Genomic DNA, 17,550 nt, shown 5'->3' on the forward strand with positions numbered 1-17,550 from the left:
TTCATAAACATGTACAGTCGGAGCAGCACAGTGCGCGTCTGTCCTGGGCTGTATAATTAGACACATGGCCAAGATGGCAGACCAAACCATGGGCCCTTGCTCTCAGTCTCCATTTACCGTTCTGAACTCTGTTTACATTTCTGCTCGTTTTAGAAGACCCAATTTTAGAGTCACGCCAGACCTGTTATTTTACTGGCTGTGGTTGCATTGAGGGTTTCTGATGCAACGCTGCCACAAGAGTGTTTCCCTCCCGAAGGCCAAGTCAGGTCAAACGGGATGATACACTTCCACACTGATCAAAAAGAAACCCTGCGTGTGTGATTACAAGAACAAACGCTCAGAAAATATAAATGCGACGGCTGCAACAACCAGGCTGAGGTTTCTGGATGGGTTTAAATATGGGGAGAACGCACAGGCAAAACAAATCAGCATTGGTAACTGAAACCTATTTGGCAATTTTGAAAGTAGTAATTTTGTCATACAGTACTATACCGTCCAGAAGTTAGAGGTCAGAAGGTTTTTTTTTTTTTTTTTGGAAGCATTAAATGTGTTTCATCTGAAAACTGAAAAGCTCAAAAACAAATGCCAATTTAAAACATTAGGATTGCTCATTTATTTCTAAAATGGTCAAATCATCAGTGTACAAGGGTCCCTCTTTAATCATGGGAGTTACGTTCTAACAATAACCCGCAATAGGCGAAATCTGTGAGTAGTCAGTTTAATTTTTTACAATTATAATTGATGTTTTAAGGCTGTAAAACACCTTACCACACACTTTATACACTTACATTAACATTTTCACAATTTTCTCTCTTGCTTAAACTCTCTCAAAGTTCAAACTTTTAAAGAAAAATAGGTCCAGTATTACAGAATGAAACCAAAGATCAAAACCTATTGTCAGGCGCAAACATTCATTGTTATTTAAAATGAAACTATTCAGGTGGCACTCTGTGGCACAGCAGAAATATGAACAGTGTCCTGAGCCATTGCTGGGCACCGCAGACATCGGTGTGCATACCCTAATATAAACCTATGTTTACAATTCTAAAATTCATGGCGCTGTGTGGAGCGGCGCACACGGTGTGCAACCCCCTTTACAATGGTCTTGCTGCAGACAGTTACAACCCTTTTTGCATCCTTGTTGAAAGATTTATGCTAATTTGGCAAGCTGAACACATTCTGTACTGTACAGGAGACACGGAGGAGATTGATTGACAGTGGTCCAAAGCGAATCAGGATGCAGAACACAATGCGCTGTAAAAAAACATGTCAAATTACAAAAAAAATCAGCAAAACTGTGAAGCTGCGAAAGGTGAACTGCATTAGGGACCACTGTATTATAATAAAAATATATTTTTATCTAAATATTTAGTTTTAATAATACAAATAATATTCCCAAAAAACACAACAAAAATTATGATGACAAACTAAATATAAAATATAAAAAATTAAAAAAATCTAGATATTATTAATATTTGTAGGGTACTATATATATTATTATTTTTATGAAACAATATTACTAATATTATCAAAAACATATTACTAAAATATGTAAATATTACAATTCTTATACAAAATGCCCATAACAAATATTCAAAAATAAATAAATGTTATTTTATTTTATTTAGTTTGTTTATTTAACAGGGACAATACACTTGACAACGTTATTCTTAAAAAACGCTGATTTGCCATTGTGTTCATGTGCTCAACAAACATGACTGTGATTGTCCTTGAAGGTCATCAGTTCACCGAACTCACCACTGTTTACTGAGTGTAAACACAGATACAGGAACACTGGAGGGTTTCAAAATCACATTGATCAGCTGGTTTGTCTATAAGCTGACATACAAGTGATTTGCTAAAGAAAACGCTTCAGTGTGCCTGTATCTGTGGGTACATGCAGTAAACAGTGGTGAGAGTGGGCAAATTTGGCCAGGATGCTGGGGTTAAACACCTACTCTATTTCGAAGGATATCCTGGGATTTTTTACTGACCACAGAGAGTCAGGACCTCAGTTTAATGTCACATTCGAGAGACAGTACTCAATGAGAAGTATAGAGTTCCCTTCACTATACTGGGGTGTTAGGACCCACACAGACCGCAGGCTGAGAACCCCCTGCTGGCCTTACTAACACCATTTCCGGCAGCAACCTAGCTTTTCCGTGCGGTCTCCCATCCAGCTATTGACCGGGCGCAGCCCTGCTTAGCTTCAGCCGACCATGAGAGTTGCAGAGAGCTAATGTGAATTGAAAAGTGAATACAAAATTAAAGCTTACTAAATAATACTAAACATTTTGAAATTATTAAATATGCATAAACCACACTGAAACTAAAATGAAAACCGCAATTGGCTGATTATATATTTCCATTAATTAGCAGCTGAACACAAGCATTAATGAGCAGTTATATAGTATTTTTTAGTTCAGTCGCACCAATAAAAGACAAAGCAACAAAAGCGAACAGAGGTGTAAAGGAAAAACACACACGACACGATATTTTCCAAACAGACACACAGAGGACAAGTCTATCCACAGATGTTTTTTAAGGCCTGAGAATATATTAGCATCTTATTAAAACTGCAAGGGAAGCAAAAGAGACATGAATCTTGTAAGCAACTGCGATGGACCTGACAGCTGCAATTAAAGTGTGAGAATTAACTATTGATTATTGGTGTAAACACAGTAATCTAGCGAGGTCAGAGATGTGGAGGGTATGCGTGGAGTATGGGCACTTTTATGGGTCTTTTCCTATGGCGCACTCCTGAGTGCAGCCGGAAACTATGGGAATGAAATTCTAATGAATATGGAAATTAAATATATATATTTTTTTTATTAATGAGGAACTTTCTAGAATTCGACAAATGTGATAAGTGTTACAGTACTTACCGTGTAGAGCTCGTTGAGGACTTTCATCAAATCTTCTTGCAGCTGAAAGGTGATTTCTTTACTCTGATGAGAGAGGGAAAAAGAAAAGGTGGCATCAGGTATCTCACTGATAAAAAGTCCCATTATTATGGCATTTTAAAGGCTCTAAATTTGATTCTGATGGTCCCATAATGTCCTTACATCCATTAAAGATCACGAAACACTTTTTTCTCATAGTATAAATGGCATTATCGTCATCAGAAATGGTTCATTCAAGGATCTACTCTCATTTAAACGAGCCTACTCTGCTATGATTGGTCAGAGAGAGTCTATTGTGATTGGTCTACTGCTTACAATGATTGGCATATTTGAAATGTCCATTACCATATTTAATATTTCAGCTCACAAAGGCTTCTTCAGCACTTAAAAACAGTGATATAAAAGGTTATGACAGTGTCGGTCCAACTGTGTCATTTTTTGCAAGAGGCCCAGTCAATCAGAGGCGCATTCAAAATGGTTTTGTTTTTGAGGTACCCAAAACAGTGTCTTTAATATCGACAACACAAATCAAACTTGTTGAACATTTTTATGCTAGAAAGCATGTTTGATGCAGGAATGTAACTGAAATGATATGATATGCTGCAATGGCCTCTTTAAATACGAGATCAATGTAAAGAATTTTGATGCTCTCATCGCCTTTTGTTTGAACGCAGTTACAATTAAATTTAATATTTGGAAACACTAATGAAATTGAACAACTCTTTTAAATTTGGCTTTTAATCATTTGAATCAAACAACAACAACAACAAAACACTAAAAGGGAACGAGATCCCAACACCAATGTCCTTTATGGCTGTTTCTGGAGGGTGCGATCAAGTGTCATCCTGTCAATCAAACTGTAACTATGGAAACAATAACTTTCATGTTATACAATATCATCCTCTCAATAATGTTGTGTAACGTCCACTGGCCTTTTGAGGTAATTTGCAAATTATAGCTGACAACAAATCTCTTCCCAAAATGAAAACAACTTATTTGTTTACAGGTTTGTAGGCATTCAATCAGGTTCCCTTCATGTGATCTGTGTTTGAATGGCGGAGAGAGGAATTCATTTAAAATAATGAGATCCAACAGGAAAGACTGTTCCTCTCGTTCAATTCATACAGATTACAAAACCAGAGAACATTCATTTTCAAGTGAAGTTGGCTCTTTTAAAAGTAAAGATTTCAAGCAAGGTTGATTTCGCATGTATGTGAAGCAAACATTTGTAGAGATTCCAGCATGTCTGGCAACACCAGAAAGCTCAAATAACAATGAAACTGCAGAAACCGTCATGAAAACACGTCTAGCCCCTCCCCCCGAGAATCATCAGTATATAGGGATCAGTGATTGGCTTCTTTGGTAGAAGGCAGGGCTTCCTTTTTTAGAGAAGCTTTTACATTTTTCCCATTCAAAACTATATGAGTGACACGTCTGGTTTATTCTGTAATCTTTGATTGACAAATAACACTTTGTGAAAGGTAATATCTGAAAAAGCTCTATTGGTCACTGCATGGTAAGGCTGTCAAAATGAATGGTATGTTCGATGCATTACGATGCAGATGAGGATGATCTGGTATCGGTTTAATAACAGACCATAAACGATTATGGTGTACTGGCAGTTTTCTGACATGTCATTTAGCCATCACCTTGGGATCATCAACATATTATATTATGGTTCTCACGCACTATTGTATCCTATGGCAAGTAAAGCAAGACATGTGTGCAAGTGATAAAAAAATTCTCTGACTATTTAAAAACCCTAGAGCTGAGTACATTTCGCTGCATGTGAGTTTGCTGGGAAAGTCTTTCACTGACACTGAAGGTACAGTAGAACTCAAGATCCACTGTAAAAAAGCTCCATCTCTCCCATTTACTGTACACCTGAAGAAGACTACTTGTAGTTGTTGTTTTATGTTTGACTCATTAAAGAGGTGTGTTTTCTTTGAGCATGGTAAAAATTAAAGGTTCTTTTCATTTTCCTTTCTGCTTGTATTTAATGACAAAATTGTATACATTTAAAGTCAAACTAATAATTGAGGATGCTGAGCATATCGAATTGAACCGAATCAATGGCGGGATTATCGTAGTTGACTGGAATCAATGTAGGTACACACCCCTACTACATGCTGTAACGGGATGACCACTGACGTGGAGTTTAACTGAAAACAAGTACAGTTTATTTACAGTGAACTAAATAAACAAAACACTAACATAACAAACTTGAAACAAACACATGGCATGGCATGAAAACACAAACGACTCACCGACAGGGGAACAACATAAATACTGTACATATAAAGATTGACAAGGTAAATCAATGAAACACGAGAGACAAGACAGAACAAACCAATGGGAACATGACACATACACACACTAGGAAGCACTTGACTAGACCCATGACAAGGTTGACCAATGGGAACATGACACACAAACACTAGAGATCACATGGCAGGAAGCAGTGCAAGAAAATAGAACAAAATACAGGACCAGATCCAAGTCTCACACTCCAACACAGTAGGTGGCGGTAATGCACCTCAAGCTGGTTTGCCACCGACCATTAAACGAAAAAGAAGAAGAAGACCAGATCTAACCAAATACAAAATAAAAGACAGGACAAGAAACACCTAAAGTAGGTCGCACACCAGAAGCGCCGCTCGGCGTCGCGACACGGCACGCTCATGACAGTTTAAAGTATCACACACTAGACGCGCACATTCGAATGATATTTAACATGAAACTAATCAGATGGCACTCTGTGGCGCGGCTGAAAAATGAACTGCGTCCTGAGCCGTGGCCGGGCACCGCCGACTTGCGGCGCCGGTGTGTTTATCCTGATAGAAACCTATACGTTTAGAATTCTAAAATGCATGGCGCTGCGTGGCGCTGCGCGGCGACCTGCTTTACACATGCCATGTGTTTGAGTGCAATTAAACTTTGAGATTCATATGTGGACACACACTCTTCACACTGAAGGTCTGCGGTTCAACTATTTGCTTCAACTTTTCGCAGCCTTTGTGGATTACCTGGTCTTTCCATCTCGCTGGCCACTCAAGACTCTCACTAACCCAATTATATCTCTACTAATCTGATTCCATGAGCCATTCCCAACATCCTAGTATACTCAGGGGTGCGATGAGCAAATCTTTCTGCTACAGCAGGAGCAGGACCTCCAGTCAATCTCCAAAAAAACAGATGCCACAACTAAATTATACTCTCACTGTGAGAAATTGAAACAGATCTATAGATGCTCTGAGCAGTTTAGCATGTGTAGGTTTATTAAGAAGTTCTTGATGGATGCTTTATGGTGAATCTCGTCACTTAACATATGACAAGCAGCAAAGATGATTCACATTTGATAATTTATCAAATAATACAAATAAAATATCCTCCTAACGAGTCTCATCACAAAAAATAGACAGATAGACCGAACACTAAATTGACAGACAGATATACAGAAGATAAACTGAAATATGTGTCTGTCCTTACAGTTCAATGAAAAGATATGGCTCCATTTAGTACTTCAGAGAGAAATAAAGTCCATCAGTTTTATGTATGTTGACTATGAATCCATTCATTAACAGAATGTGGCTCTTTCTTATGGCCATCGTTTTTTCAATGGTCGCTGAATATGAATTTCATAACACTGTTATACCATGAATGTTACCTAATATTCTGCGTCACATTTTAAAAATAAGTTTCCTTCCCAGAGATCATTCAAATTTGATTTAAATTACAGCATAAATAAAATTTAGTATCATCACCATACATAAAATACATTAAAAATAAATGTACAAATTTAATGTTGGTAAATCATTAAGTGATACAAAATTCATAATATTATTATTAAAACTACATTAGTAACAATAAAACAAAACCTTTTATGGCTACATCAGATCAATAAAACTGTAGAAATTTTTTTTAAATATTGAAATTAAATACAAAAAAATGCACAAAAATGATTAATAAATAAAAATGTTTTGTGCACTTATTTGTATTTAATTATTAAATAAAAATGTTTTTGTGAACATATTTGTATTTAATGTAATAAACAAAAATGTTATGCCCTTATGTATTTAATTTATATTTAGTAAAAGAAAAATATTTCTTGACATTTTTGTGAATTTTTATTTTTATTAAAGGATCAAATATGACTTGATAAGATGAAAGCTGTCACACTTTCACTCTTTTAGCCCTATCTAATTGAACTCAGTTGTATCTGGAATGCAAGCATAACAGGTCACATACACACATACATACGTCTGGAGAAGGTCAAGAGTCAAAATAATTTAGCCAAGATCTTCACCCTGCTGTTTCGTTTGCCACTCAAACCCAAGAGCTGACAGCTGAAAGTGTACATGTGTGTCCATCAGCAAGACCCGCAGGAGCTTAGAGTTCATCATCCAGATACACACACACATACCAAAGCTCTGCCTTTAATCAGGCTCCTCTCAGGCTCTTCTCACCGCAGCCGGTTCTGCTTTAACAGAACAGTTTCCAGCTGATGGTCAACCACACAGACATGGTGAGATGTGGTGGGCAATCAAGCAGGTTGGCATTAGAGCAAAGAACTAAAGCAGGGTTTTGTGCCATTCAGACTTAATGGAAGAAAGTCAATTCAAATGAATGAGAAGATATTAAGAATAAGGAAAGAAAGATCAAATAAAATGAAATAGAATATATATTTTTTAAATATATTAAAAATAAAATTATGTATGTATACAATAAATAAATAAAAATAAACATTTCTAAATATATCAAAAATAAAATAAAACATTTTTAATATATTAAAATAAAATTATGCATGTATAAATAAAAAATAATAATTTATTAAAAATAAAATAAAACAAAACAAAACATTTTAAAAATTTTAAACAAAATAAAATATAATAAACTATTATTAATATATTAAAAATAAAATTAAGTATGTACATATACAATAAAATAAATAAAAATAAATATTTTAATTTCTTAAAAATTAAACAAAATAAAACAAAACATTTTTAAATATATTTAAAAATAAAATTATATATGTATGTATACATTAAAATATATAAAAATAAAAATTTTAAATATATTCAAAATAAATATCATAAAAAAAATTGAAAAATAAAATAAAATTTAATTGAATTAAACTTAATTAAATAAAAATATTTGCCATGGATTAAAGTGTCTGCTAATAGCATGAATGTAAATCAACTGCACTTTTAACTCACTGGCTTCTCAATTTACCTTAGATGTTATTCATTAATAAACAGAAAAAGTATAACTAACTATATCTAGAATTAAAAATATGTATTTTATAACAATTAAAAATGTGCCTCAAATTGAACCCCTATTTATAAAAGTATAATACATTTAAAAATAAATAAAAACTTATATATTTTAAGTTTTAATACTCGTTAAACCAGAAATAATTAGTAATAGAAGTATAAGACAGTATATTACTATATCAGTATAAAAACTAAAAGTTGCTTTGAAAAAAAAAAACTGTTGAATGTATAAATATAGATTTAAATGCCAGGTATGCTTCAGTTTAGGATATGACTTGAGTCCTTTTGGCCGGGCCTTTACATTGCTGCACTACTATCTGCTAGTTGACTTTATTAAGGACTCTATAAATAACCATATCAAACCTCTGGGTAGAGAGGGATACATCTTTCAATTAAAATTAATCTGGGTATAAAAAATGCACAACCTTCAAGGCACAAACATGAGACGGCTGACAGTACAATATGTGCGGAACCGTGATGAAGCCAGTCATGTCAAAAACACAGGGGTGCCATGCAATTTATGGCAGCAGGCAGCATACTGCATGGCTATAAAGGTACTAAATAAAGTACTGACAGCCATTTAATATGCAGGATGGTTTTGGACAGCTTTACTACACTGAAAATTATGCTCAAGGGCACTTAAGGTGGGATTTATCCTTAAAAATACAGAATTGTGCAGCATTGAATCTGGTAGCTAAATAAATGGTATTTAATTAAAGAAAAATAGTTTTGTTGTCTGAGTTTGGGGGTCTTTCGAACTAAAATGGTCCTGTGGTACACTATAGTGGACATGCTGTAAAACTAAAAATAAAAACAAAATGTAAAAACTCAGATTTTTTTTTAACCCAAAGGATGTAGGAAATCACAGAAAAAAAAAATTATTTGTGTCTCAGAAGGTTAAAGTAGAAAACAAATGACGTCTTTAAAACGAACAAGAATCTCCCTTGAGTGCATCTAGAGAGTCTAGGATGCCATAAATAACCTAAAAGTGTATAAAAAGCATGTTGTATAAATAATGAAATCAAAATACATGTAGCAGAATCTGCTCAACCGTGACAGAATTCCTCATCGTACATGCATACTGGAACAGCACGTGCACTGCGGTGAGCAGTGAGCTCTATATGTGGTTGGAAGAAAGACTGATACAGAAATAAAGTCACTTCTAATACATTCATTGGAACTTTTGTTTCTAATAACTCTTATTTTAATGTTAAAGAGTCCCTGTTATGGGTTTTTGAAAATGACCTTCAATGCAGTGTGTAACAGCTCTAAGATTTTTTTTAGAGGTGGTACTTGATGAAAAAAAGTTTGAGAACCACTGCTTTAGAACACTGAAAGTAATTGTACAGGGTGATTTATCAATAAATGTATAATGCAAATGATCAGTTAATAATCACATGAAAAAAAGACCATGTAAAGTGTTGGAGGTTATAATTGCACCTATGTTGCCTTTTGTATAAAACAAGTATATGAACAGCATTAATGAGTTTATTGCTGCGGAATAAAATATCCACATTACTCTGAACAAACAAGCAAACACTGAAATAATGGGATGTGTGTGAGAGCTGCTGTTTAAAGAGGATGAAATGGATATAGCACAAAGCAAAAAATAGTTTTGTATAAATGCATCAATATGATGTAAGGTCTAGTTACTAGCACTATACTAAATCAGGTAGTAGAAATGGATACTTTTACCCAAGAGCATTTTTGAGTCCATACTACTTTACTTGTACTTGAGAACTTTTACCAGTTTCATTTAACACAGGAGCGACTGAATTAAAGGGATTTTTGTGACTGACTCCTGAAAAACTTTGTATTTTCAATATTGAAACTTTTTATATTGGAGTCGTTATGGTCTAGATTGTTATCAAACTTGTCATCTTCCATGACATCCTCCTTTGCGAAGGAGGATGTCATGAATGATTAATTTGTATAATTTTCAAATGATTTGTTAGAAACATTTACTTGGATCGCAAATTGTCATTTAAATCGCGGCAAATGCACTACCTCGGAGTCCACAGAGAGTTCTGTGCATGTGAATTCTCAAATCGCCAGTCAGAGGGGATGTAACTGGCCGTTACTAATAGGAAATCAGTTTTGATGATGCAAGACAGATTCATATAAGACTATCTATCAGCTTACCGCTGTAGTGACATTAAGAAGAATTGATGGTTATGAAAGGGGAAATCCTGAACTTTAGATAAAAACCAAACTTGTTTCAGGACATTTTACAGTTGGAAAATAACAAAATCTCTTTATGCAATATGATCTTTATTTAACATACTAATGATTTTTGGCATAATATAAAAATCTATTATTTTTAATATACCCGTTTGACTTGCAACTGGTTTTGTGGTCCAGGGTAACATATTACAACATTGCTCTATATTTTGATCTGGTTCTTGTAAATATGCTTGACAAGATTTTTCTGAAATACACTGTTGTTACACTTGATGACATTTTAGTGTGTCTTTGGTAAATCATTGTAAAAAATAAAATAATTTTTACTCCAAAAAACAAAACACAAAAAAAAAACATTACACATTATAATATATAAAATATAATATATAAAACAAACAAAACAATATTGTTACTGCACTTAAATTGGTGTAAACTAGCCATAGTTTAAATTTTACCAAGATATTAACCCTTAATCAGTCCTCTCTTATTCCAAGCAATAATAAGTGTGTATATAAATAACTATTATTAATATAAATTACATTATTTTTATGTTAAAAGTAAAGTACCTGAGAATTTAATGACATTTAAACATGGTGAAATGGGCCAATGGGATGCAATGGAATTGGTTACCATAGAAACCAGAAGCCACAGAATGCCGGCTTCTATTTGTGAGTTCTATATGTGACATCATCATACTGTATGTTACTGCAACTCTTGTTGGTTTGTTCATTCTGTAGCTCTGACAATTCAAATATGGGTCAGCTCAGTTCATCTTGTAAACCATCAAGAAATGATTGTGGCAGTGTGGACTATAATCATCACTGTACACCACCACAATCTTCCACAAACAAAGTGGAAAATGATTTACATCCAGAGAGAGATGTGGATAGTCAAAAAGAAAGAGGAAAGGAGCGTTCCTCTAAAAAGAAAAGAAAAGTGTGGAGGTGGATTTCCCATCTAAGAGGTGGCAAAAAATACAAGAAGGCCTCGTCTGACCACAGTGCTGAGGTCTCTCCTGCTGCCTGTTTGGCTCCTGACAACAGAGCTGCCCTCTCTCTTACAGCTGCCTGTTTGAGTCCTGACAGCAGTACTGAGGACCCTCCTGCTACCTGTTTGAGACCTAACTGCAGTACTGAGGTCTCTCCTGCTACCCGTTTGATTCCTGACTGCAGTACTGAGGACCCTTCTGCTACCTGTTTGAGACCTGACAGCAGTACTGAGGTCTCTCCTGCTACCTGTTTGATTCCTGACTGCAGTACTGAGGACCCTCCTGCTACCTGTTTGAGACCTGACTGCAGTACTGAGGTCTCTCCTGCTACCTGTTTGAGTCCTGACTGCAGTACTGAGGTCTCTCCTGCTACCTGTTTGATTCCTGACTGCAGTACTGAGGACCCTTCTGCTACCTGTTTGATTCCTGACAGCAGTACTGAGGACCCTTCTGCTACCTGTTTGATTCCTGACAGCAGTACTGAGGACCCTCCTGCTGCCTGTTTGAGTCCTGACAGCAGTACTGAGGTCTCTCCTGTTACCTGTTTGAGACCTGGCTGCAGTACTGAGGACCCTCCTGCTACCTGTTTGAGACCTGACTGCAGTACTGAGGTCTCTCCTGCTGCCTGTTTGAGTCCTGACAGCAGTACTGAGGACCCTCCTGCTGCCTGTTTGAATCCTGACAGCAGTACTGAGGACCCTTCTGCTACCTGTTTGATTTCTGACAGCAGTACTGAGGTCTCTCAAGGTGCTGCCTTTTTGAGTCCCGACTTCTGGACTGAGGACACTCTTGATTCTGCAAGTTTGAGTGCCGACAGCTGGACTGAGGACTTTTCTGCTGTGTGTCTGAGTCTCGACTGCTGTACCGAAGACTCTGTTGATTCTGCCTGTTTGGCTCCTGACTGGGTTACAGAGGTCTCCGTCTGGCTTCTTCCTGCACTGTCTATGTGTCTCCTGCACCTGTCCGCTTGGTGACCGATTGGAGTCCAGATGTCTTTCTTCATTCCTCCTTTGTGTTTTAATGCCATTTGCATCATATTTCTGATCTGCTCTAAATAAAGCATTTTAAAAAATGTTTTGTTTTTATTTTTATTTTGCATTAAACAAATTATAGCCACATTGATTACTCAAATGTGTAATTTTTCAAAAAACATACGATTTAATTTTAATTTGCCAAGTTGCTGTTGAGTATTGTGATATTTCTTGTTCTATTTATTTTCCTGTTCGTGGAGCTTAATGGTAGTTTTAGAGTAAAATTTAAGTTTCCTAGCTATTATTATTATTATTATTATTATTATTATTACTAATATAAAATTAAGTAAAATTTTTGGCTAAGTGCATAACTGATAGTCACACAAATTACTTAAACAATAGTTCTTTCACTTTAGATCCACTGCAGTTCAGCTTCAGAGAAAACTACTCAAATGAGATGGCAAATTGCTACTTCACAGAAAAAGTAAAGTCTTTATTGGATAAGGGTGGGTCGTTGGGGTTGTGTTTCTTGACTTCAGGAAGGTTTTCATATAAACAATGTTCAGACTATTTATAATATTTAAAGTGTCTGACATTAATAAATATTCTTAATAATAGTAATTAATCTGCCATGTTTTTGAATTGTGCAGAGCTGTAGCTTAAACTGGTCAACTACGCTCTGTATTTCAATACTGCTCATTATGGTGGTACCTGCATTGGGCCAACACATACACTCTGCACTCGGACTACTTTAAAAATGTTGATAAGCTGTGGTGGACATTTCTTTCCGTCTCACGCTGAACACGGTCAACCAATCACAACAGACTGGGTTATCGGACCAATCAGCGTAGAGTAACTTTGTGCTAAGGAGGGGTTTGGGAACAAATAAATCGCTAAACGAATCATATGGGAGTAGTTGGGATAATTAGGTATAAATAAATGCATATTATAAGACAATGAAAATGTTATTTGACCTTGCATGCATATCAGCCTGTTGTTGGAGACCCCCAAAACCAAAATACAACCCTTTTTAATGCATAATAGGAGCTCTTTAAATTAGCAACAAGCTCAGTGATTTATGATCTACATTCCCTAACAATATCCTGTACAATGGCATTCAAAATAAAACCTAAAAAGTATTAACATGGCTGTGTTTAGACAGCTACTTTATTTTAGCACATATGCTACATGTTATAGTATGATTAACATGAATAAACACACTGCAAGTGTTTGATTCATTGTTAGCATGACACTGCTGCACGTTTTTACAACATAGCTAGTCTGTTTTAGGATGATTTAGTAAACTGCTCGCATGTTTTAACACAAAGTGCTAGTATCATGTTTCTAAAATTACTTAACACACTGTTAGCATGTTTTAACATTTATAACATGTTTCTAAAATGATTTAGCACTGCTAGTATGCATTACCACATTGTTAGCGTATATATGATTACAAGACTTTTAGCACTGTTAGAACTGCTAGCAAGTTTCTAGCTTGATTTCCCACACTGCTAATATGTTTTAGCATTTATAACATGATTGTAACACGTTTTAGCAATACTAACTTGCATAGGCAAATTGGTAGCATATTTCTCACATGATTACAACACTGCTAGCATTGTTTGAACTGCTGGAAAGCTAAAGTTTTGTTGTTAGCTTGTTTCTAAAACAATGTACATTTTAACATATTGCTAGCATGACACTGAATGTTTTGTTTTAAACTGCTCCGCACTCGATTTATTAATTTATTGACATTAATACTGGTGGTTTAAATCCCAAACCTCACCCATGATCATCAACAGTAGTGATGATCATGCTATGAAGTTTTCAAGCATGATTTCTCACTCTGATAATATGTTTTAACATTTATATCATGATTCTAAGATGATTTATGATCTGACATCACATTGCTAGCATATTTCTTACACAACAACACTACAGGCATTGTTAGAACTGCTAGCAAGCTTCTAGCTTTATTTCTAACACTGCTAACATGCTTGTCATGTTGTTAGCTTGTTTCTAACATGATGCAACATATTGTCAACAACACATTGCTAGCATGACACTGCTGGTATGTTTTAGCACATTGCTACCTTGTTTCAGTATGATTTAACTCTACTTCAACATTGCAGTTTCTAGCAGGTTTCTAATGGCTTAATATGTTTTAGCACATATTTTTACACTTTGGCATGTTTCAGTATATTGCTAGCATGTTTCTAGCATGAATTACTTGACTGGTGTCAGGTTTATAACTGATACACTGTTTAGCACATTATCCACACATATCTAACATGATTTAACATTTTAGCACATTGTTGCCATGATGGGATGATTTTAAACTGTGCTGCACTTGTTTTATTAATTAATTGACATTAATATCGGTGGTTTAAATCCCTAACCTCAATCCTCAACAGCAGAGATTTTCATTTTTTAAGCTCGATTTCTCACAAAATGTGTTTTAGCATTTATAGCAATGCTAACATGCACTGGCACATTGCTATCTTATTTCTCAAATGATTACAACATTGCTCCATATACAACACTGCTAATATATATATATATATAATTGACACACTGTTTAGCACATTATCTTATCCATACGTATCGAAAATGATTTAAGTTTTTAGCACATTGTTGCCATGATGGTAACACATATTAAACTCTTCTGCACTTGTTTTATTAAATAATTCACAGTAATATTGGTGGTTCAATTCCTTAACCTAAACATGATGATCAACAACTGTGACCGTCACTCAGATGCTAGCCATTCTCTGCTGCAGCTGTGCCGGAGGGTTGCGGTGACAGCAGGGGCTTCACTCTTCGGTGTGTGTGGCTCATTACTGAAACGATGTTGTGATCAAAAGAAGCAGGGGGCACTGATTACAGGGCAGAGCAGTTTCAACACCCCGGGTGAATGACTGCCCCCCGCCAGCAACATCCAGAGCCCTTAAGACAAACAACCCGCTAGCCTCTCTCTCCTGCCACTCTTATGTCAACACTGAGAGCAGCAGGCTGTGTGGAAGAGGAGGTTTTGTTATGTAACCAGTCACTTAAGGCATACAGAAAAAAAAATCTGCTTTGTTTTGAGGATTCGTGAGTTTTGGTCATGACTCATGAGGTCTTTAAAGTTATTCTCTTCTCATCGGACTTGAACACAAGCTACTCATTCTGATGAAAACAGCTGTGAGGAGCACAAAGAACACCTGGTTCTTTTGTCAAAACAGAGTATTTAACCTTGCTTACAGTAATGGGCAGCTTTCCTTTGTATTAGCATGCAACAATGGAAGAGCACGCTATGGTGAGAGCAATATTAAGACATCATTTAAAGGAATGTTTCAAGCAGACATAAGAAAGATGTCATTATTAGGAGTATTATAATGCAATTAAGTGATAGTGGCACCAGAATAAGGCTATGACTGAGAATGAATACATAAAAATGTTACATATATGCCTGCACTCTATAACTGACTACAGTTCACTCACCGGCCACTTTATTAGGTACACATGTCCAACTGCTTGTTAACGTATTTTCTAAGCAATCAATAACATGGCAGCAACTGAATACATTTAGGCAAGTAGACGTGGTCAAGACGATCTACTGCAGTTCAAACCGAACATCAGAATTGGGAAAAAAGGTGATTTAAGTGACTTTGAACATTGCATGGTTGTAGGTGTCAGAAGGGCTGGTCTGAGTATTTCAGTAACTGCTGATCCACTGGAATTTTCACGCAGGGTTTACAGAGAATGGTCTGAAAGAGAGAAAATATCCAGTGAGTGGTAGTTCTGAGGGCGCAAATGTCTTGTTGATGCCAGAGGTCAGAGGAGAATGGACAGACTGGTTTGAGCTGATAGAAAGGGAACAGTAATTCAAATGACCACTTGTTACAATCAAGCTATGCAGAGGAGCATCTCTGAACACACAACATGTCCAACCTTGAAGTGGATGGGCTACAGCAGCAAAAGACCACACCGGGTGCCACTCCTGTCATCTAAGAACAGGAAACTGACGCTACAATTTACACAGACTCACTAAAACTGTTCAATAGAAGTTTAAAAAAAGGTAGCCTGGTCTGATGAATCTCAATTTCTGCTGCGACATTCGTATGATAGGGTCAGAATTTGGCATCAACAACATGAAAGCATGGATCCATTTTGCCTTGTATCAATAATTCAGACTGCTGCTGGTGGTGTAATGGTGCGGGGAATATTTTCTTGGCACACTTTGGGCTCATTAGCACCAATTGAGAATCGTGTCAACACCACAGCCTACCTGAGTATTGTTGCTGACCATGTTCACCATTTTATGACCACAGTGTACCCATCTTCTGATAGCTACTTCCAGCAGGATGTCAGAAAGCGTAAATCATCTCAGACTGGTTTCTTGAACATGACACTGAGTTCACCGTATTGAAATGGCCTCCACACTCACCAGATCTCAATCCAGTGGATCACCATTGGGATGTGGTGAAACGGGAGGTTTGCATCATGGATGTGCAGCTGACAAATCTGTAGCAACTGCATGATGCTATCATGTCAATATGGACCACAATCTCAGGAATATTTTTAGTACCTTGCTGAATCTATGCCATGAAGGATTTAGGCAGTTCTGGAAGCAAAAGGGGGTCCTACCTGATACTAGTAAGGTATACCTAATAAAGTCGCCGGTGAGTGTATTAATGAGCCATATTTACTATTAAAATGATATATTTGTCATTGTCAGATTCCTTTTGCATTATTAAACTTTATGATCAATGTTAAATACAGTACTTCAATGCAGTATCTATATAAAAAGGTTGATACAACACTATTTTTTTATTTTATACTGTATTTTTTAAATTGCAGCCATTTTACTACTATATTTAGTATCATATATTTACTAGACTAACGAGAAATTGTCATAGTATTTTGACAATGCTGTTCTTTTTTTTTCTTTGACTACTTTTATTGTACAAATCTGTAAGCTGTGTTGGCTAAAAAGTGTCAACCAAACAATTAAATGCAGTTTTAAATGTATATATATCCTTATATAGTAAATTGTAAACTTTAAAGGTCAAGGTTTGAATAGAGATGTGGAAAAACAGAGGGCTAAAATATGTTGAGAACCATCTATGCAATATGGCTACCATTTATACCACTTTTGATTCAAATCTCAAGTTCTGATTTTATTTTTAGTGGTCAAGACATTCTTCTCATGAGTAAATAATGAGTAAGTAGTGAGTTAACTCTTCCGTTAA

The 17,550-nt window shown here is 35.9% G+C and overlaps 2 protein-coding genes across 8 annotated transcripts in view; one reads left to right on the forward strand and one right to left on the reverse strand.

Moving 5' to 3' along the window:
• The window catches only part of srgap1a (SLIT-ROBO Rho GTPase activating protein 1a), a 197,388-nt gene that overhangs the window by 97,632 nt on the left and 82,206 nt on the right, over positions 1-17,550 (reverse strand). For all 7 annotated transcript variants that reach the window (XR_015514755.1, XM_087292999.1, XM_087292998.1 and 4 more), the window contains exon 4: positions 2,886-2,948. Coding sequence is in view for 6 of the 7 variants with exons in the window: in XM_087292999.1 (XP_087149125.1) it covers positions 2,886-2,948 (63 nt within the window). In the remaining variant the exon portion in view is untranslated. The remainder of the gene's footprint in view (positions 1-2,885; positions 2,949-17,550) is intronic.
• LOC147839671 (uncharacterized) lies at positions 9,802-12,419 on the forward strand. Its single transcript, XM_087293023.1, has 2 exons — positions 9,802-11,970; positions 12,097-12,419. The coding sequence occupies exons 1-2, from the start codon at positions 11,057-11,059 to the stop codon at positions 12,317-12,319; spliced, it is 1,137 nt and encodes a 378-aa protein (XP_087149149.1). The 5' UTR covers positions 9,802-11,056; the 3' UTR covers positions 12,320-12,419.

This window comes from Danio rerio, chromosome 18 (genome assembly GCF_052040795.2).
Source record: "Danio rerio strain M-AB ecotype USA chromosome 18, GRCz13ab, whole genome shotgun sequence".
Classification (NCBI taxonomy): Eukaryota; Metazoa; Chordata; class Actinopteri; order Cypriniformes; family Danionidae; genus Danio; species Danio rerio.